We start from the raw sequence: 21081 nt of genomic DNA on the forward strand, positions 1-21081 counted from the left end.
AGGCCTTAAGCCTAGCAAGGAGGGACCTAGCAGTGGATTTATAACCCTGGAAGAAAAAACCCTACAGGAAGATAATACTAAGAAATGCAAGCTATGCTAGTATTAGCTATAGGCCACTGGACTACGTGAAAATAAATAATATTGGAGACAATAACTTGAGTTTTTGAAGACTAGTAAAGACAAGCTTGCCTACTAGATAGATAATATTATTATAGTCATGCAGAAAGACCCTTGAAAACTTACTAAAGGCTTGAGAGATTTCTTTAATTAGTGCCTATATCAGGACCTAACATGTTAGGAAAAGACTAAGGATTATTAGTAAAAGCATATTAAAACTTGCAAAAGGTACCTAGAAACCTGTACTATCTATAGACAAGATAATAGTAACTACCACTTGCAACTATATAAACTATCTAACAAGCAGTCCCAGGAGTCTAAAAGGTATCCACCATGCTAGCAGGATTAGTATAAATATATTAATATTAACGCATGGTATCCTAGGTATAATAATATACCATGGCTAACATGCTATGACTTATATTATATATACCATAAGGATACTAAGCAAATTGTATGCTACTGGCCGAAGCAACCAAGAATAATTGACTAGAACAACTTGTATCCATATTAAAAAAAGCAATACTCATGTAAATTATACTAGTGATACCTAGAGCACGGGATATACTATTAGATAGCTTGCTATGAGGATTACTATATCATACACTACCAGGCCAAGCTTGGAAACTACTTTCCATACCCAAGGTAAGAGGAACAGGCACTAAAATAGGAAGAATAGTACCTTGCAGCTACTAAGACTTAGGTAGGAAGGCACTTTACCTAACTTGCTAAAATACAAGGAAGGCAAGCCTATACCTTAATTAACTTAGGAGCTATAGGAAACTATATTAGCCCAAGTTTCACAGAAAAACTAGGGATTAGGAGTATTTAAAAGGAAATACTAATACCTATAGCAGGACTAAACAGGAAAAACCTGGGAAATACCTTGTTAATAGTCGAGTCGGGACCTCTGCCTATTATAGTAAAAGGGAGGACTTTCAAACTAAATTTTAATATTATACCCTTGGGCAAGTATGATATAGTATTAGGGATCCTATAGCTCAAGAATCTCAACCTGGATATTAACTAGATTAAAAGGGAAATCTAGTAAAGAAATAACAAACAGCCTAAAAAGCAAAAGGGACTAGAAAGGGCTAGTACCCCATAGCATGCTTGCCTAGCAAAGTATAAGGCCAAGTAATCTACAGGGGGATTAAAGACTAGTAACTAATCTACAGGTACTAAGAGTCTAGCAGAATAAATTATTGCAGTAACATCAAGACTATTAGAGAGGATATGGCTAATAAACTTACCTAGTTAGGCTACTAGCAATATCATAAACAGCAAAATTATTACAAATAGTGAAGAAATAAGGTTTTAGGGGATACTAGCCACAAGTAACTAGGCCTATAAGGAACCAACTATCCTAGATAAGTACAGTTAATTCTAGGACATGTTCCAATAACCTAGCAAACTAGAGTTACCACCTCATGGGCCTCACGATCATACCATACCTATTAAGAAAGGTGTGGAATTGAACTATAAACAGATTCTATTACTAAACAACTAAGAATCCAAAGTGTTAAAGGAATATATTAACAACCAACTTAAGAAAGGAAATATCTAGCCTTTATACTTACCAATAGGATATAGAGTCCTATTTATACCAAAAAAAGATAGAAGTAACTAACCATGTATTAACTTCTAACTACTCAATAACGTGATTATCAAGGACTAGTACCTGCTATCCTTAATTTAGGAGATCCAAGACAAAATCCAAGAGGCAGTATAGTTTACCAAGTTTAATATTACTAACACCTACTACCGCATCAAAATTGTGAAAGGAGAAGAATAGAAAATAGTATTTTAAACAAAATTTAGCTTTTATAAATACCTGGTAATGCTATTCAGGCTTACTAACACACTACTAACATTTCAAAGGTTTATTAATAAAGTGCTAAAGCCTGAAGACAAAGAAGATAAGAAAGAGGAAGAAGATAACAGGGAAAACTTACCTTAACTAATAAATGAATTCGTACTTGCATACCTCAACAATATACTAGTCTTCTTGAAAGACAGGAAACAGTATATAAAGCATGTTAAGCAAGTTCTTAGAAGAATAAGGAAAGCTAAACTATAATATAAACTTAAAAAATACAAATTCCATATCCAAGAAACTAAGTTCCTGGGCTACTAGATTACTATAAACAGGCTAAAACCTAAAGCCTCTAAAGTAACAGCTATCAGGGAATAGCCTATACTAAAGAACCTAAAGAAACTGCAACAGTTCCTAGGACTCTTGAATTACTATTAAAGGTATATTAACTAATACACGTTCTATATGGCGCCTTTATTTAAGCTACTTCAAAAAGAACAAGTATACAAATAAACAAAAGAATAATAGAAAACTTTTAATACTATAAAAGAGGCCATCACCATGGCACTAATCATGCTGTAATACAACCCAGAACTACTTATAATATTAGAAACTAATACATTAGACTACACTATTAGGGCAAGAATGACCCAGTTAGGACTAGATAGTAAACCAAGACTAGTAGGATTCTAGTCAAGAAAACTAACAGGGCCTGAAATAAACTATAATATCTATGACAAAGAACTGCTAGCTATCATGGTAGCATTTAAATATTAAAAAGTCTACTTGCAAGAAGCAAGATATACTATTACTATAAAGTCCAATCATAAAAACCTTACCTACTTTACAACAACTAAAGAGTTAATAAGGAGACAGGCAAGATAGGTAGAGTTACTTTTATAATATAATTACAAGATTAAGTATTATAAGGGCATGGAGAACAGCCAAGCTAATACTTTTAGCAGGTAACTAGATTACAAGAACAAGACTAGGGAACCCTAACCAGCAATCCTAAAAAGAAATAAGAACAGGATGCTTGGAAATAATCCTATGATTCTAGCAGCTACTATACAATTATTAGAGACCATAATTAATATAATTAAAGAAGCCATGAAGGAGGACAAACTAATACAACAAGTCCTTGTATCAACACCACAAGTGCTAGAAAAAGATGGGATCTTTTAAATCAAGAGACTTATCTATATTCCACCAATACTTGTTCCACAAGTTATTAAGGAACATCACAATGCACTGGTACATGGACATTTTGGTATAGACCAAACATGCAAATATATTAGACATAACTACTACTTCTAGAACATGAGAAAGAGGGTTAAAAACTATATTAATAACTATAAAGTATATCTACAGGACAAACCAAAGTAGTATGTACTATATAGGAAACTATAGAACCCAAAGGTCCTATAGCAACTATAGAAATAGATTATAGTTAACTTTGTTAGATTATTACTAGAGACGCGACAAGAAAAGGAAAAATACAACTATCTTATAGTAATCTCAGACCAACTAATAAAGTATATTTACTTGGGACCAATACAAACAACTATAATAGTAAAAGAAATAGCAACCATCTTTATTAATATAATTGTTATAAACCATGGAATACCAAAATATATTATATTAGACTAAGACAAGTTATTTACATCCAAGTTTTGGAAGTCGGTAACTAATATTATAGGGATTAAACTATGCATAATTACTATATACAGACCATAATCAAATAGACAAACTAAAAGGGTCAACCAAATAATTAAGCAATATCTGCAATACTATATAAACTATATATAAGACAACTGGGAGGAATAATTATCTATAGCTCAGTTTATTTATAATAACTTAATACATAGTATAATAGGAATAACACCTTTCAAAGCAAATTATAAATATTACCTGAACTTGCATGGTAAACCAATCTAAAAAGAACTAGTTGCAAAAAAAGCCAACTACTTTATACAAAAAATCAAAGGAATCCAAACACAACTTACCCAAGACCTTGAGTTTATTAACCTTAAAATAAAGCTTTACTATAACAAAGGGTGCTAGGAGGCACTAGACCTTAAAAAAAGGGGAAAAGTATTCCTACTCCACAGAAATATTAAAACCAAACAACCAAGCCAGAAACTTGACCATGTACGAATTGGACTATTTAAAATTAACAAGAAGGTGGGACCAGTTAACTATTGATTGAAGCTACCCAAATCTATAAAAAAGATACACCTAGTATTTTATGTATTACTATTAGAACTAGTACTAGAGAACGCTAAAATCGCTAACAATATCAAAATCAAAAAAAAAGAATAGGAGTACAAAGTTGAAAAAATCCTGGACCACCAAAAAATCAATAAATAATCACAATACCTTATACAGTAGAAAGAATATAATACCTTAGAAAATACTTGGGAGCCTATCAAGAACTTGACAGGCTATGCCTAGAAGATCCAGAAATACTACTAGCAGCATCCAGCACGGAAAAGTTAATATCCTGCTAGAAGGACAGAGACCTAATTACCTAAGTTAGACTAGGATTGTCTAACACAGCAGCAAGTTAAGTAATAACCTCATGCTTGTTAGCAAGGCGCTCCAGCTCTTGGAGATCCTTGGCAGTTAAAAGATTCTTCTTATCTAACTAATCTATTACAGTCATATCATGATCCAACATCCTCGACCCATGCTCTCTAAGAAACCTCTCTTGTTTTTACAATTAAAGGATCTTGGATATAGCCTCTTGCATCTTTTAAGAGTATTCCAGCTACAAGCACTAGGCCTCCTCTAAATTGGTAGATACTTTTACTTGATCTTGTTTGAGATTATTCTACTACTTTTTAGTATGGAATTATTTTTTATATTTCCAACTATAACAAGTACATGACGCATAATTTCGACTTTTTAAATTTATTATGCAAACCATACCATGCAAGAAATAATATTTATAGGGGTTATTAACAGGGACACTGTTGGCAGAAATCTATTTAGACTAATAAAAATAATTAGCAAGGCAATTCCGCTTAGAAGGCATAGTAAACCATCACAAAAAAAATTTAAGAAAACAAGAGACTTATTAAGACAACAGGGAAATCTACACTATTTATATTTTCACGGACAAAAACTAAAAGAGGGGGAGATGGTATTATAAACCCTCAGCCTATGGTTAGCAGAATAGAGTTATAAGGTAGAAAATCAAGGCTAGGGAGCCTTGGGCCATAAACTAGCTACCAAGAGCTATTTTAGATTTAAATCCAACCTTAACAACAAACTAATAAACCTAAGTATTGCCTGATTCTAAGACAAGAATAAGCAATACTACAAGAATATAACCCATGGACTACACGCCCCCATAAACAACAATCACTATCATAAGGAAATACCGCGTATCCTCCAGGGATGATAGAAAGACCACGGTCTAAAACTATAGCCATCATATAACTACTATAGCCTACTACAGGGATAAAGGAAATAGGAATTGTTACAAGGGAGAATTTTGAATTGCTCCAAGGACGCGGTAAATAGAGTTACCCTAGTAAAAGACCACGTAACCATATACTATCTAGTATACCATCTTAAGGGTAAATAGTATATGGGACCTGGCAACCCAATTAGATATACTATCTAGTATACTATCTTGAGGGTAGGAAAATGGTAGGAACTTGGGAATACTTAAAGATGCTCATTACCACTATATCTAGCTTCCTATCTTCGTGATCAATACTACTGTTATTCTAGAGTAACTAGATCAAAGGATCCTTGCAAAGCAACTCGTCTAGTACTTACTCTACAAGCTATAGTATATATACTACAGGCTAGCCCTGCCCTTTTATCTTGACTTCAACCCAACCATAACAAGTCTCCATACTTGTTGGATGTGATCACACCAGGTAAGACAAGTTAATCCGAATCCTTCAGAAGTCCCGTGTGAGAGCCCGGGGTTAGAAGCGCGCGAGAGGTCATCGCTTCGATAACAACTAGATTTTAAAAAAAAGTTAGCTTAAATATTATATAATATAAATAAATTACCTATAAATTATTATGAAATATGCTAGCATAAATCTAATAATATAGATAATAAATAATATTATTTAGTAAAAGAAAAACAAGATAATAATAATAAAATCTTTTTTTTAATTAACAACTTCTATAGATAGTTAATAGTTTAGAGTACTAATAAAATAGTAATAACTTAGTATAAAACTTATAAAATATAGATAAAAGCCCTATAAGAAAATAAAAATTATAAAATTAATAATTTTTTAAAAGATAAATCCTATACTTGTATGCTGCTACAAGTAATATATTAGAAATAGTCTAGAAAAATATAGCAAGATTATATTATAAAATATAAATAATATAGAGACTAGATATTTCTACTATATCTAGAATATAGAAAAGTATAGAAATAAATAGTAGAAAAATTTAAGTAGATATTAAACTTATAAGAAACATGCTTCTATAATAAGCAAATTAGATATATATAAAACTACCTATATAATTACTATCTAATTACTAAAGGGATATTATATTAAAGTATTAACTAGATATTTTATTATAATAATTTTTATAGAAAATATATTTATGCAAAACAAGAATATAAATAATATTTATAGAAACCAAGTATATTAGATAAACTAGACTATAATTACCCTATAAGAAAAGATTATAATTACACTTTTACAAGTAAAAGACATCTATATTATCATGACCTAACAACATACAACTACAAGATTAAAGGATGTATCTATCACCCCAAGGGACAACCAGCAACACCACACGACAAGAATTGTTATCACAAAGAAAAGCGCCTACTCAGTACACTCCCCCCGGACCTGCTGTCTGGACCGGTTAAGTGAAGACGGGGTTTAACCTTTTCTGGTGAACGAAGATATGGCTACAAGGGCCAATTGATATGCCGATGCAATGCTGTGCATTATGGCTTCTTGGCTTGATGCATATAGTTGCGATATGACCCCGATACTCTCCAGTATCCGAGAGAAGAATGAAGAGTTTATTGCTCGTAATCCAGTAGTAAATGACTGAGTAGAGACGATGAGATATTTATATTCGTAATTAACATATCAAGTCAATGGACTATACCCTCCCCCATATCCCCTCCTCCGTCACAAGCTTGCTCCCCAACGCAACAAGCCCCCCAGCAACGCACACAACCCCACTGAAAATCGACACCTCCAGAAACCCCCCATACCGATCCACCAGCGCACCGCTAACCGGCGGCCCAATAAGCACCCCACACCCACACAGCGCAATCCCCATCCCCAAATACGTGCCAAACTCCTGCGGACTCCGCGGACACAGCGTGATCGCCGCGCTCCCGCCGGAAATAATCGTCCCCGACCAGAACCCGAAGATAACAACGTACACAACCAGCGCGGCGGCGGATTCCGCTTCATTCATGCAGCAGATTATCACGCCTGTTGTGATCCCGCCGATTCCAAAGGCGTTCAGGCGCCCGAACTTATCGGCTAGGATGCCCGGGATTATGCGGCCGAAGGTGGAAGCGCCATTTATGATGGCAATTAGGTATGATGCTAGTGTGGCGTTTATGCCTCGCGAGACGGCGTACGTGGGGATGAAGAAGAGGGGGGTGGACATCCCCAGGAGTAAGAAGAACATTGCTAGAACAATAAGGAGAAATTTTGGCTGTTTCAACGCAGCTCCAATGAAGAAGGTCGTTGTTCGTGGTGGTAGCCGCGCCGTCACGGTTAGACACGAGATAGCCATCATGGGGAGCATGATGAAAGCGATGATACGGAGGGACCAGCCAAAGCCCAACGAGGAGTCGTTCAGCATCTTCGACAGCGCGATGGGGAAGATGACGCCGCCGACGGAGGACCCGGCCACGGCGACGCCCAGCGCTGCGGCGCGTTTCTTGTCGAAGTATTGCGACACCGCGGCCATAGCGGGGAATTGGAGCATTCCCGTGGATATCCCGACCAGGACGCCCTGCGCGACCATGAAGTGCCAATATTTCGAACAGAGGCTCGTCATCATCAGTGCAAAGACGTACAGGATTGCGGCAGGGCGGATGACCTAGTGTACTATTAGCTCCCATCGACATACTGAAGGGCGGAGAGGACATACCCAGGCGCCAAATCGATCAAACAAGGGACCTGCAATTGCTCCCGCTGCGAACTGTAAAAATGCAGATAATGACCCGATCCACGCAATCCTGTCCGCGGACTCCCCGCGGAGTTGGTGTGCCGCGTAGTACTCCTGCAGAACACCGAATGAGTTTGCGAACCCCAGGGTCGAGAAGATTGTGCACGATGCGCCGGCAGCAACGAGCCATGCCTTGAGGCCGCGGTCTGGGGCTGGGTCGAAATCTTGAGATTCTTTCTCGTCGACGGTATTAGGGTTCGCTGCAAGCGCCTCGACTTCGGCTGAGAGACGGGGATTTGTGTCGTTTGCAGCCATTTTGATCCGATCTAGTTAGTAAAGTAGTGAGAGTCAACAAGCTTGTTAAGAAACAACTACTCATTGTAAATTTCATGATATCGTCTTCTCCTTATACCTCCAGCTCCGGCGGGGATAAGCGCCTCGGGGATAACCCAAATCGGGAATCGGAGACGGGAAATGGCAGCCCATTCGGACCAAAGGGGCAGCTCTCTCTCCACATCGACCGAGGCTGATGCTGATGCTGATGCACATTTTTTTTCCCTTTTGCAAGCTGGCAATCGCTTTTCAGCGGTCGGTGCCGGGGATTTGTCGTCGTCCAATTGTATCTGCGGGTATTGGCGCGGCCTCAAAGGGCAACGCGACTCGTCACTCCGAGATGATGGCTACTCCAGTAGGTGTACCGGAGCGCCGACGTAGAAGACCAGCAGTGTGAGTCGAGATTCTGCTTTCGTGACCTCGGCTGACACGAGTAGGTCATGCGCTCTGTGTCGGAGGAGGAAGATACGGTGCAATCGCGAAAGTCCCTGTAGCAACTGCGTCAAGTCAAAAAGCGAGCCATGCAGATACGAGAACGAGACACCACGACAACCCCAACAGCACTTGGGGTTCAGTCGCACGCTGGAGTTCGATAGCCCCAAAGCTACCCAAGTCCAACGCGGCTCGGAGATGCTACACCCAGAAGCAGCCTCATCGCGAATTCCGAGCTACGCATCTAGATCCGCCCCATCGAGCTCGAAAGGCTCACTGTCTCGGACAAGCAATGCGTCCGCTTCAGAGGTTGAGTTGATGAAGGCTAAGATTCGACATCTTGAAGAGCAGCTCTGGAAAGTTGCCCAGGGTCCCGGTCCTTTGCCTCGTCCGGAAGCGCGCGATAATATCGAGACGACGACCTCGCAGATAGCCGGGACATTCCATATCAACCACGAGAGCCACGTGGATGACGACTCGCATGCCACCAGTCGGCGCGTGCTTATGCATAAAAGCCGCGTGTTTGGCCCGAGTCATTGGGCGCAAGGGGCATCGATGGTACGTCTCTGACTTCTTTCTGCGACACAGACTAATTGCCTGACAGCAGTTTCGCGAAATCTTCGAGATGATCGAGCCGCATATCCGGCATGGCGACAAGGTCATGTTAGGCCTGAAGAAGTGTAAAGATCTAGCAAGGGCGATAAAAGCCCAACGAACGCCTCAATGGCCCACCCCGCCAATTCCGGACCTACCCCCTAAGGGTATTTCCGATGAGCTAGTCGATTGTTATCTTCGGACGATCGAGAGCGTATACCGCATTCTACATGCACCCTCATTCAGAACAGACTACGATGCGCTGTGGGTGTCGGACGCGAGACCCAGCACAGCGTTTACGGTCCAGCTGAAGCTCGTTCTTGCCATTGGTGCTATTACATACGATGGCCATTTCTCTATGAGGGCGTCGGCAATTCGCTGGGTGTACGAAGCTCACACCTGGCTTTCAGACCCAGATTTCAAGCCTCGGCTGAATATTCAGTCTTTGCAGAGCAGGGTTCTCCTGTTAATAGCACGAGAAACTATAAATGTCGGTGGAGGCTCGAGCTGGATATCTGCTGGTGCCCTTCTCCGAACAGCCGTGTATATGGGCCTGCATAGAGATCCATCTCACCTACCGAGCAGGACGGCCCTCGCGGCCGAGATGCGCCGAAGACTGTGGAATACAATTCTAGAGTTATCCCTCCAGGCGAGCATAATCTCCGGCAGTGCACCCTTGCTATCTCTTTCGGACTTCGACTGCGAACCACCAGGCAACTTTGATGACGAGCAACTTCTGACGGATGATCCCGTGCCGAAGGGTGACGATGAATACACCCAGACGTCGATTGCCAGGGTTCTTCGCCACACCTATGCACAGCGTCTCTCCATTGCGAAATTCCTAAACGACCTCGGCTCCTACGGAACGTACGAGGAAGCGCTTCGATTGGACGAAGACCTCAGAGCATCATACAGAACCATCTGTCGAACACTGCGACGCTACAATTCACGCACCGGTCACTCACCCTCGCAGTTCGAGACCCGCACGCTGGATTTCATCATCCACTATTACATCTGCTGCACCCACATCCCGTTCTTCGAGCGCTCGCTGCGCGAAGCAGCGTACGCATTTTCAAGAAAGGTCGTGATCGAGAGCTCTCTGAAGATATGGTGCGACGCGTACCCATCCTCACCCCTAATGACGGCTCGGCCGCATCGCGAAGGGCAAATCTCAGACCAGGATGATATGACTCGATTTGTGACGTGTGGGTTCGGGTTCTTCCGGCTGGGGTCCATGCTTGCGATAATGTTCGTCGCACTCGAGCTCAAGGCGCACCTGCAGGATGAAGATAGTCTGGGTCCCAGTCCGTACCGTATCGACTTGTTCTCTCTCTTGACCGAAGCGAAGACACGAATCTGGACGACGATCGAGTGTGGAGAGACAAATATAAAGGGGTATCTAGTCACGAACTTGGTCATTGCTCAGATTGAGGGTCTCATGCGGGGGGTGGAAAAGAGCAAGCTGCCGGCGTTCCTGGTCCAGGCTGTAGAGGAGACGGAAGAAAGGTGCCTCGCGTTCATGGAAGAGAAGGCCCGTCAGGGGGCCGGTGGCCAGGATACGGATCTGATGAATGAGATGGCTGCTAGCAGGAGTCCCACCTGTATGGGTGACTGGGAGTTTATCGTAAGTGACATGAAGTCCTCCAAACAAACCACCACTGACCACCACTGACGATCGCATTAGATGTCAGACGCTTTTTTCAACCTCGGGAATGTCGAGCCTCTCAGCTGGGTACTGAACGATGAAAGACCATTCATGATGTAGCTGTGGAACTCGTGCAGGCCATCCAGACACTATCTATGGTGGCGCCTTCAATCGAGGATGAATCATCGCACGGTGAACCTATCCTGGATGCTACTAGTACAGTAGCACGACCCCGTAGTGCTGGCAAGTTTGAGTCATTGTTGGGAAGCAATTCCAACCTTACCACTAGTATCATAGCTCCAAGCTCTCCCAGGCGTTCGCTGTTATTTATTCATTCATTCTTGACCTAACTCTCCTCCCTCTGGCTCCATCCAGGCGAATTTTCGCTACCACATCCCCTGAACAACTATTACCTTTGCTGCGAAGTGGTGGCGTCCTCTAACTCAGAGTACTCCTAGACCCCGCCACACATTATAGACGCGAAGCTCGAAGAGTTTCTAATAAGCGCAGCATTTTCCTCCAGCGCAAAGCTGCTGCCTTGGAGACAGCACAGTTTTTTGCTTCTCCGATCGACACGGTTCGGGCGCTCTTGGCCGGAGTCAAGGCTTGCTTCGATATCCGCGTTAAGAACGGTCGCGTGGTTGCAGACTCGGGTGGCAACCGCGAGCTGGAAGCTGCTCTTGCTAATCTAGACAGTTTCCTCAAACAGGCCGAGTATGACCCTTCAATCTCTCTGGCTACGATTGAGCGGTGGCGTCAGTCCCTTCTGAGCCACCTCGATATCCAGGCTCTCAAGTATGAGTACGTGTAGGCATGTTGGCCTGCCGCGCGTCTGTTTCTTTCTGCGGCGTGTCCAGAGATACTGAATCCTAGACTTGTTCAACCCAACCCGTGAAACCCGCCCCAACCCGCCAAGAAATGGGTTGGGTTGCTGATTTTAATAATCTAATAGGTTTTGGGTTAACGTATTTCCCAACCGAACGGTTAACCCGACCGAGCGGTCAACCACTATTTCCTATATTAAATGGCCATTCTTTCAAGTCAAATATCTCAATAATCAAGCTCCTAGAGGAATTGTGGCTTGTATATAAGGCTTGGAGATATATAATATATAGATATACAGGGGTAACAACCTGCCTAATCTTATATTTTTAAAGGTAATATAAATTATACCTGTATTTTTGGTAATTTTAATTATTTAAATATAATCAGGATAGTATAAAGGCTTGGAAGGAATAAAATAGATATTTGGTTAGTTTTAGTATAATATACCTAATTATATTGATTTTATCCCTCTAAATTATGTGGTTGTTGAGATATTCAACTCTTAGAATAGCCATTTAATATGGGATACAGAGGTTGACTGCTTGATTGGGTTAACCATTTGGTTGGGAAATACGTTATGCATGGGTAACCCATTAGATTATAGATAACCTAATAGGTTGCCAAGCCATGCCAAGAAATAAATTACTATATTAAATATAGTAATTTATTTTAATATATAGATTACTATCTAATTAGGTAATAATCTACATGCATAGGTTTTATAGGTTTTATAGGTTGGGTTAGTAGGTTTTTTAGTAACCTATAGGTGGGTTTCCAATCCCTATAACCCAACCCAAAACCCGCGGGTTAACAAGTCTAGTCAGTCCTGATATCATGAATCTATCTGTCGCATGATATGACCCATTGATATATTGCGTAATTGTTAGATCTGCGGCTGGATTGTATGACGATTACACAGTAAGCTGAGCTCTATGTGGGTTGCCTAAGCCGACCCAAGTTGTATTCACGTGTGGCAAGGATAGTGACAGCACAACTAGTCATATTCGGGACCATAAACCATAAAACGTCACCACTAGCAGACATAATCTACTAAACGTCCGGTGGCAGTAAGAGATCACACACTTGCTGCAGTTCTAGATCCAAAGGATTAAGTGTAGTTCGTACAGTGATTCTTGAAATCGCCTTGACCAACATACACTGAGAAACTCTTTCCCAGCCCCACCGGCAAGGCTTTAGCGCAGATCATTAATTGAGCAGGCCGCATTACAGAGTTAAACTGAAGGGCGTAGTAAAATTCACTGTGTATGTTATAGTACTATGCGTGTACTGTAAAGATTACATTATGCTGCTTTGCATACTGAAAAGAAAGCTCATGGAATTTCACGGAATTCTATGGTGGATCTCTGCAAAACATGTGGGGAAGGCCCTGCCCCCAAGTATCTTGATGATCTGCTGGGGGAGCACTTTCTCCTTATCCTCCTCCTTTCGTGCAGCGTGTGTTAGTTATCACTTGCAAGGGCGTTTCTTTGGCCTAGAGAACCTCAACAAGTGATATTACTGGCCAACGACCACCCTGACCAGTTGGCAGTTGTTTGCAGGCGAACAACACCATTAACAGCTTCTGATGGTATGTGAGCCTCAACAAATAATCACTCGCCCTTAGTCTGTTGTTACAGTAGGCCTAGAAAATGACTCCCAGTTCTCTTGTTGGCTGGCCTCGTCTGCGATCTTAGGCTTCCGTGCTGCATTCCGCAGGTCTATCATCAGGGTGATCAGGGTCAAATCGGTCATGCAACGCCGCCTCAGTTCAATGTTGTAGTCTCTTTGGGGTCTCCTGGACGTTCGGGATACTTCATGTGGAAAGCGAGTAGCTTCAAGGACATTCCGTATTTCCATGTTAGTTTTATAAATGTGAAGGCCTCATGTTTTGTTTTGTTTAGCATTATAATATCGAGCTCTATTAAATATTAAGGTTGCCATTTTCAATACCAGAACTTTTCATTTCATACTCAATTTATAAACAAGGTAAACTTCCGTATGAATCAAGCTATTGCGTGTTTCTTTTTCTTTTTCTTTTTCTTTTTTTGACGGCAGTTAAGTCCCTTAGGCCACACAAACAAGATTTCCGCCATTCTTTTATAGTTAATGAAAACCCTTTCATGTAAACTAAAAGATGGTCTTACCAGAGGAAGGTTAGAAGCGCAGCAGACCTCATCTGGTGGTCTATTGCCAGCACCACAGGGTGAGTTACCAGGCGGAACTAGACCTGTCAAGACACATTCCATTGAAACCCCACTCACATTTAACGTGAAACATACCTATGCACCCGGATCCAACTCCCCGAATGAAAAGGAAATTGAATGGGAAAAATGAATTACAACAGAATCTGTTTTGACCTGCTGGACATGCCCTTTTCTCCAGGTTTTCACTAGGAGCCGTGGAGGCTAAGCTGGCCAGAGCAAAGACTGCGAGTATAGTTTTGATATTCATTGTTCTTTGGTTCACGAAAGAAACTTATGAAGTCTGAGTAAAATAGCTATCTATAAGGGAGCTGATGACTCTCTTTTATAGACTCACCAGGTTCGCAATATGTCATAATTACGCCACATCCATTAATCATTGAAGTGATATGTTTCTGTCCAAGTTTTCCTGTCCAAATTTTGTGAATACTTGACAAGCAAACTGTGCAGCTTGATAATATTATTTAAGCTCTAAACCAAACCACAGGGCTGATGTCCGAAATTTACTCGCCAGAATCTAGACTGGCGGAAAGACCGACAGCTGGGTCAAGATCTGGCGAGAGTTGTGATGCAATCGATCGATATTTAAACCTCAGCCTCAAAGCCTTAGGTCAGAGAGCGAGACGTGGGGGCACCAAAACGGTTGATATGGATGGCAACTCTGTTAGGAAATGAAAGTCACGCTCAATAACGACCCAGCTTTTCTTTGCTCGTGAGAAGATAAAAGTAGAAGGGATCCGACTTTTGATGAGCGTGAGCCGTGTTCCAAGTTGATGTGGATCTATGGACCTTCTGGATCTAGCCTGGACGCCTTCTCAGCTCACCAGGTCGAGGTAGGTCTGGATCTATGGACATGTACTCCGTAGATTTGACATGAGACGCCGTCGGTTTGTTGGCCGAAGTCGGTCTGGATATATGGAGGTTGTCATGTCATGATGTGGATCACCGTGTGTTATAACCAGGGTCTGGAACCCATCCCAAAGGAAGACAGTCATGTCATCTAGATAGAGACCAGGCTTTTCAGACAGGTGGTCGCAGAGGGCTTCGATCATTAGCAGTGTTACGGATCGTTTCCGGCCTACTCGAGTTAGGGGTACGTGGACGCTTCCAAATTGCCGTAAGTTTCTGCAATATCGATGATCGTAAACATGCTGCATTCAGCTTTTCCAGCCATCTTTATCACCCGGTTATGGGTCTACTATATTTTCTGCCGGCAAATACATTGGAAAGAACAACCAATGGTGCTGCTCTTGATAGAGAGCCCCCTTCTCAAGATTGTATCCTGCATGCTTTGAATCAATTACAATCCCTGTATACCAATTTCAACATGTCAAATTTCAATACACAAAGAGACGTATACGATTATTGGCCTAATTAGACTCATTGCTCAGTGGCGCCCTTGGCCACGGCCAACATTCCGAATGACAAGAGCTGCCAAAATAAGCCCCAGAATGGCCAAAACTCTGGTACATTCCTACCTATTCATTTCACGCGGAAAAAGTTAAGGCCCAATACAGCATATAGTATCGCACTGCAATCCTAGAATTCAAATCTGCCTTCGCTCATCACGTTCAGATACCGATCCCCATCTTCACTGCCTGGTACAAGCCCTGACCAGCCATACCTTTCACACGGCGCGAGTAGGCCTGGGGCGCAGCCTCCGTAGCCAGTCCTGGCGCATGGCCGCCTTCTCGGCGGTATTGTCCTGGTCCAGACTACCACAGCGCGTGTGTTGTAGGTCCGAGGCACTCCCTTGTCTTCCCCGTTTTCAATTCTTCACACTGTCCCTGTCGAAGTCGAAGGGTGATGCGAGTGCGTTGGCAGGGTGAGCTGACATGGATTTCCTCAACAGCCGTTGTTTTGGCCCGGTGGTGCGAAATCTTTCTTTTCTTCAGCGAGGGCTGATTGATGGAATTGAAGTCGTGGCCCAGTAGACTCGCTGTCTCCGCATCGTGCTGGACCGGGCGTCTTCGCTTGCGAGAAATTGGCGCCATGGTAAGGAGAAGAATCAAAGTTGGCTTTAGATGGGCAGCCCAGACAGCAATGGTGTATTTATAATGTCGGTTGTTAGGATACCAAGACGGCCAACATCACAACTTCATCATGCAAAACAAATATAAATGTTTGCTCCTGCAACAAATCACTTGCTATGGGTAAGTTACCACCCCATGCGCTGACAGAAACAAATTCTAAGGAACGTGATGCACCTCGAGTTGCTCAAGGCCAATTTAGCAAGTTTTAGGCCACAAGATCTTGTCATTCAGAGAGTCACTGAGATCAATTTGAAATTCCCTTCGGGGATTAAGAGACCGTACCGGGAGGTAAGAAGACTATCAGGCTGAGTAGAATATTCATGACCAAAAAGTGATAACTTACCTCCATTCAGCAAAGCCTGAACATAGTGACCAACAGGACTGTCCAAAGTCTTTGACAGACTGACTTTCAAACTGTGTCTCTAAGTTCCGACGTGCGTCTGTGAACTTCTCAACAGCAGTTTTCAACTGGTCAACAACCCTAAACCCTATCATGCTAACATTCTTTCAGGCCGTAATAATTAGGCTGGTATGTGATAGCTTTGTGGTTTGCTGTCGCGAGCAAGTTACTATTGGCTGTCTGCAGCAGTGGCTACTCAACAAGTGTCATGTCATCGTCAGACAGTATTGTCATTCAGCTTGGCAAAATGTGAAGTGGATCAGACCAATATAACTGTCATGGTTGGCGGTGGGTGTCTTTGGGATGATATTGACAGCTCTGTCTCCCAGTCTTTAGCTGTCAATTCACTAAGCTTGCACAATCTCTGCTCTGTTCTCAGGACTGCACCCAGACGTGACCGACACCAACACTCAGAACGTCGCTCTAGGTCCGCCCCAACATAACCTAGCACGCTATATTCATCTGTTAGGAAACATCAGAAGACAATCACTTATTTGTCCATCTCATAATGATGTTATCTGGATTTTGTTTGATGCTTTTTGCCTGGGTTGCTACAGCTCCCCCCTTCCGGTACAGCAGCAGAACTGGCCTGCATTCTCCCTTGCGTTCAAAACACTTGCAGCGTAAGTAAAAATGAGTTCAACAAATTACTACGAGGCTGACCCTTCAAAATAGCCTGGATATTATTGCGAGCCTGCTCGGAATAAGCGTTTTAATGAGGCCTTTCGGCTGGTATACTAATGTGTATAAAAGCTATGTTGCACACGGTAGTAGCTGGATATTATAGCTACACGCAAGAGGGGATATCTAGGAGGCCAATCTGTTGGAGTGAGTCCAATGTTCAGGATGTACATAGTTGGTTTTTGTTATGGGTTCTATAGGCCTTATACGAACCATAGGTCGGAGCTCGGTAGGACCTTGCGGAACTCTCAGCCACGGTGGCAAGATTTCTGCTGGCAGGGCGATCTACGTGATCGCCGGATGATCAAGTGAGCTTTGTTCTGGTTGATTTTGGGCCAGCGAGCACCAGCCTTAGGTCTTGAGCTGTTGCCCAGACCAAATCGGTAACTCCCTGCTCTTGGGACCTCAAAACCACCCATCTTAGAAGGGTCTTCTACTCCAATGCCACAATAAGAAGCAATTCCATGCCGTCCACCAGAGCCCGGCATCTATAATTCATGTCACTAGAACTCGACCACTTTCAAAAATGACGGACTCTCGTAACCCTGCACGACCTTGGCGATCGGAATCATATACAGATCATCTTCTTGACTCTGCATATGCCGCACATACGCCTGAGAAACCTTCAACCACAGCGCCTTTTCCCGCGCACTCGCCCCGAGGCCTTGCCATACCCAAAGCTGACAACCAACATCATACAAGAATACATCGTCTCCGTTGAAATCCGACCTCCTGACAGATCCACCCTCCTTAACAAGATCAAACTCCAACTGCCCAGACGCATCACTCAACCTAAACAACTTCTTCAGCCGTTTGGATCCCACACCGCCCTTCTCCCTGCTCTTCGATCCAGCAATCGGCCTGGGCGCCTTAAATGTTGTACTAGACGTATCAACATGCCCACCACCCAGCAAATCAACAACAACCTTTGATCTCGCCTCATGCCTCGACAACACCTCGACATCCACATGCTTCGCGAGCGTCATGTCATTAACAACCTGCGCCGCCTTGGCCTTTTCCATCGGGGAACAGTTCTTCCCCTGCCACACCCAGATTTTCTCGCCCTTATCGAGGACAAAGACGTCGTCGTCGTCGAGGGATTCCCAACTCGGTTCGACTTCATACACGATTGTTGAATCAATTCGTCCAGACGCACCGGGGTATTTGAAGACACGAAGGAGCGTTGTTATCTCTTTGGGCGTTTCCTCCTCGACATGCGTGAATCCGCTCGCGACCCCGCCCGAACGGATCGTGACCCGCCGGAAGAGAGAGGTGAATTCCTCGGATGGATACTCCTGCACCTCGCGATGCTGCGTCGCAGACCCATGCAGGAATTCGTCGAGTTCAACGGTCTTGTACGCGGCTGTACCAGCCTCATCCTGCGTCGTGTGTGCGCCGAGCCAGAAGAAGATGTCGTGGTGCAGATTTTTCTTCTCGTCGTCAACATTTTCCCCTTCACCCTCACCACCTCCACCCTTCTTCTTGACTTTCACACTGTGGAGAACAATATAACTATCCCCGGCGAAAAACTCCCCCGTTCGCTCTTTGGGCCAAGGAACGACCAGGAAATTCTCAATGCGCCAGATAAATAATCCGGGCTCGATGCCGATGACGCCATTGTTCCATGCGGGCTCTGTGCTTGCCGATGCATGTTTTACGCGGTGGTCGAGGTCGGAGTTGATCAATTCGACGTTGCTATCCTTTATGTCGTATTTTTGGGGGTGGACGAGGCCTTCGTGCGGAGCCATTGTCGGCCAGAACGAAGTCGCTTGATTCTCTCTAGCTACTGAGTGTCGACCTACTAGGGAGGTTGTGTGGTCACATGACCTCGGCTAGTCGCCTAACCGAGGCCTCCAACACACCCCCGTAGGCGACTCGCCGGTATGAGGCCGGCAACCTTCCTAATTTGGTAGTCTAGATACAACGCCTGGTGTTGAGGTGCGGAACTCAGGATAAAAACGCGGGAAAAAACGCACGAACTGCGGGGAAAAACCACAGAAAAAACCTTATTCCAACATCCTCCATAGAAATAAGAAGCGAATCGGCCTACTAGACAACCTCTTAAAGGTTAATTGATCTTACAAAGGCTTCAAAACGGCCCGCATCGAGCAGCTTAGTAAATCCGTCGGCCGGATTGCGCGTCCCGTCAATATGCAAGAATTCGACCTCGCCTGCTTCCAGGCGGTCCTTGATGAATAGGAAACGGTTATCTAGCCACTTTGTAGTGAGCAAGAAACCTGTTTTCCAGAGCAATTTGACAGCGTTGTCGCTATCAGTTGATATCGCGATCTTCTTGTTGATCGGTAAGCCAAGCGCCGCAGCAAGCTTCCGGACGTACAACGCTTCCTTGACTGTACAGTCGAAAGCAATGAGTTCCGCAATGGTTGTAGATGGGGCAAGCACCAATTCCTTCTTAGAGGACCAAGATATCGGGCTGCCTGCGTAGAGTATTATGAATGCCTTGGTACTCTTACCATCAGCATGATCTTGATACGCGGCGTCGACGTAGATCTGTAGACCCGCTTCAGGATTTTGACCAATCTGCAGGCAATATTGGTGGCGTTTTAGATACCGTAGCAGATTTTTGACGGCCTTTAGGTTATATTGGATCGGGGAGCTCATATGACGTTGCAGTTGGAATATGGCATACTAAATGTCAGGCCGCGTTTTAGTGACGAGCCAGTTGAGCCGACCTAGGACCATTGCGAAGTCGGAAACCAGAGCCAATTCGGCGTTCTCAGCGTCGCTCGGGCCGGATTCTTGCTTCTCAAGCTTCACACGATAGGATCGGTATGCCGGATTCATGGGGATGTCGGCGCCGCTGCACGTTGCCATGCTGTACTCGGTAAGGATATCCTCGGTGTAGGCATCCTGGCTCATTGATATGACGCCAGAATCGGGATCCTGGTGGATGGCGCAGCCTAGGAATCGGGTCGGTTCCCCGATTACCTTTAGGTTAAACGATTCCCCAAGATCGGCCTGAATATCGTCGATGCCGGCTTCCGTGTCATCAGCAAGTATTAGGTTATTGACCTATATGATAATATAGGCCTCACCTCTGTAATATATGCATGGCTCCTCGTACAGCGGTATGAATCCCATGACCATAAGCTTTCCCTTGATCTCTTTAAACCACAGATGGCCTGCTTGCCGAAGGCCGTACAGGGCTTGATCCAAACGCCAAACCTCGTCCAATCCTCCAGGGGATTCAAATCCGGGTGGTTGGCGCATATAGATGCGATGATCTCTTAGCGCCGCGTGGAGGTAAGCGGTGACAACGTTGACCTGCCTCATCTTCTTCTTCCTTACCGCGACCATGGTAAAGAACATGCGGACCGCTGTATCCGACGGCACCGGCGCCGAGGAGTCATAAAAGTCAATTCTGGGCTGTTGGTTGTTCCCACACACGACCTAGCGTGCTTTAAAACGGTTGACAAAGTTGTCCTTATCCTGCTTTAGGGCGAATACCCATTTCCCGGGCAAAACATGAGCCTCGGCCCGCGTAGGCCTCGGGACAACTGTGAAGGCATTCATCCGAGCAATATCGTTGTATTGAGTCACCATTGCAGCTTTCCATTGGTCCGCGTATGGCGACTGTATGGCTTCTTTATAGGACTGCGGGATCCTAATGTCGGTAGCCCGAAGTCTCTCTGAAGGTTCGACAATATCAAGCGCTGCGAGTGATTGCTCATTCCCGAGCCATGTAGGCGGAATCCCCTTATTAGCTTGCTTCGACACGCGCCTTTCCCCGGCCGTCGATTCAACAACGGGCCGATTCTTAGCTGCGTGGTCCTTCCGAGGTCTTCCACGCTTTTTGGGGACGACGGGAGGAGGAGGAGGCGGAGGAGGCAGAGGAGGAAGCAATTCGGGCCGAT

At 43.9% G+C, this 21081-nt stretch overlaps 3 protein-coding genes across 3 annotated transcripts; 1 reads left to right on the plus strand and 2 right to left on the minus strand.

The window, feature by feature from the left end:
• Nucleotides 1–7033: 7033 nt before the first annotated feature.
• Nucleotides 7034–8377, minus strand: BJX67DRAFT_386573 (MCT family MFS transporter; the record flags this gene model as incomplete). Its single annotated transcript, XM_071034096.1, has 2 exons — nucleotides 7034–7993; nucleotides 8045–8377. The coding sequence occupies 2 exons, from the start codon at nucleotides 8375–8377 to the stop codon at nucleotides 7034–7036; spliced, it is 1293 nt and encodes a 430-aa protein (XP_070880405.1).
• A 361-nt stretch (nucleotides 8378–8738) lies between these two features.
• BJX67DRAFT_387030 (uncharacterized protein) lies at nucleotides 8739–11093 on the plus strand (the record flags this gene model as incomplete). Its single annotated transcript, XM_071034164.1, has 3 exons — nucleotides 8739–8788; nucleotides 8833–9385; nucleotides 9435–11093. The coding sequence occupies 3 exons, from the start codon at nucleotides 8739–8741 to the stop codon at nucleotides 11091–11093; spliced, it is 2262 nt and encodes a 753-aa protein (XP_070880406.1).
• A 6436-nt stretch (nucleotides 11094–17529) lies between these two features.
• BJX67DRAFT_368676 (gelsolin family protein) lies at nucleotides 17530–18966 on the minus strand. Its single transcript, XM_071030656.1, has one exon. The coding sequence runs from the start codon at nucleotides 18952–18954 to the stop codon at nucleotides 17710–17712; it is 1245 nt and encodes a 414-aa protein (XP_070880407.1). The 5' UTR covers nucleotides 18955–18966; the 3' UTR covers nucleotides 17530–17709.
• Nucleotides 18967–21081: the final 2115 nt, after the last annotated feature.

The sequence above is a fragment of the Aspergillus lucknowensis genome, assembly GCF_044049455.1.
Source record: "Aspergillus lucknowensis strain CBS 449.75 chromosome Unknown BJX67scaffold_101, whole genome shotgun sequence".
Taxonomy (NCBI): Eukaryota; Fungi; Ascomycota; class Eurotiomycetes; order Eurotiales; family Aspergillaceae; genus Aspergillus; species Aspergillus lucknowensis.

Bases quoted from the DNA above. Each gene is read 5' to 3' on its own strand.
- BJX67DRAFT_368676 (XM_071030656.1), bottom strand. From the start codon at position 18,954: ATGGCTCCGCACGAAGGCCTCGTCCACCCCCAAAAATACGACATAAAG.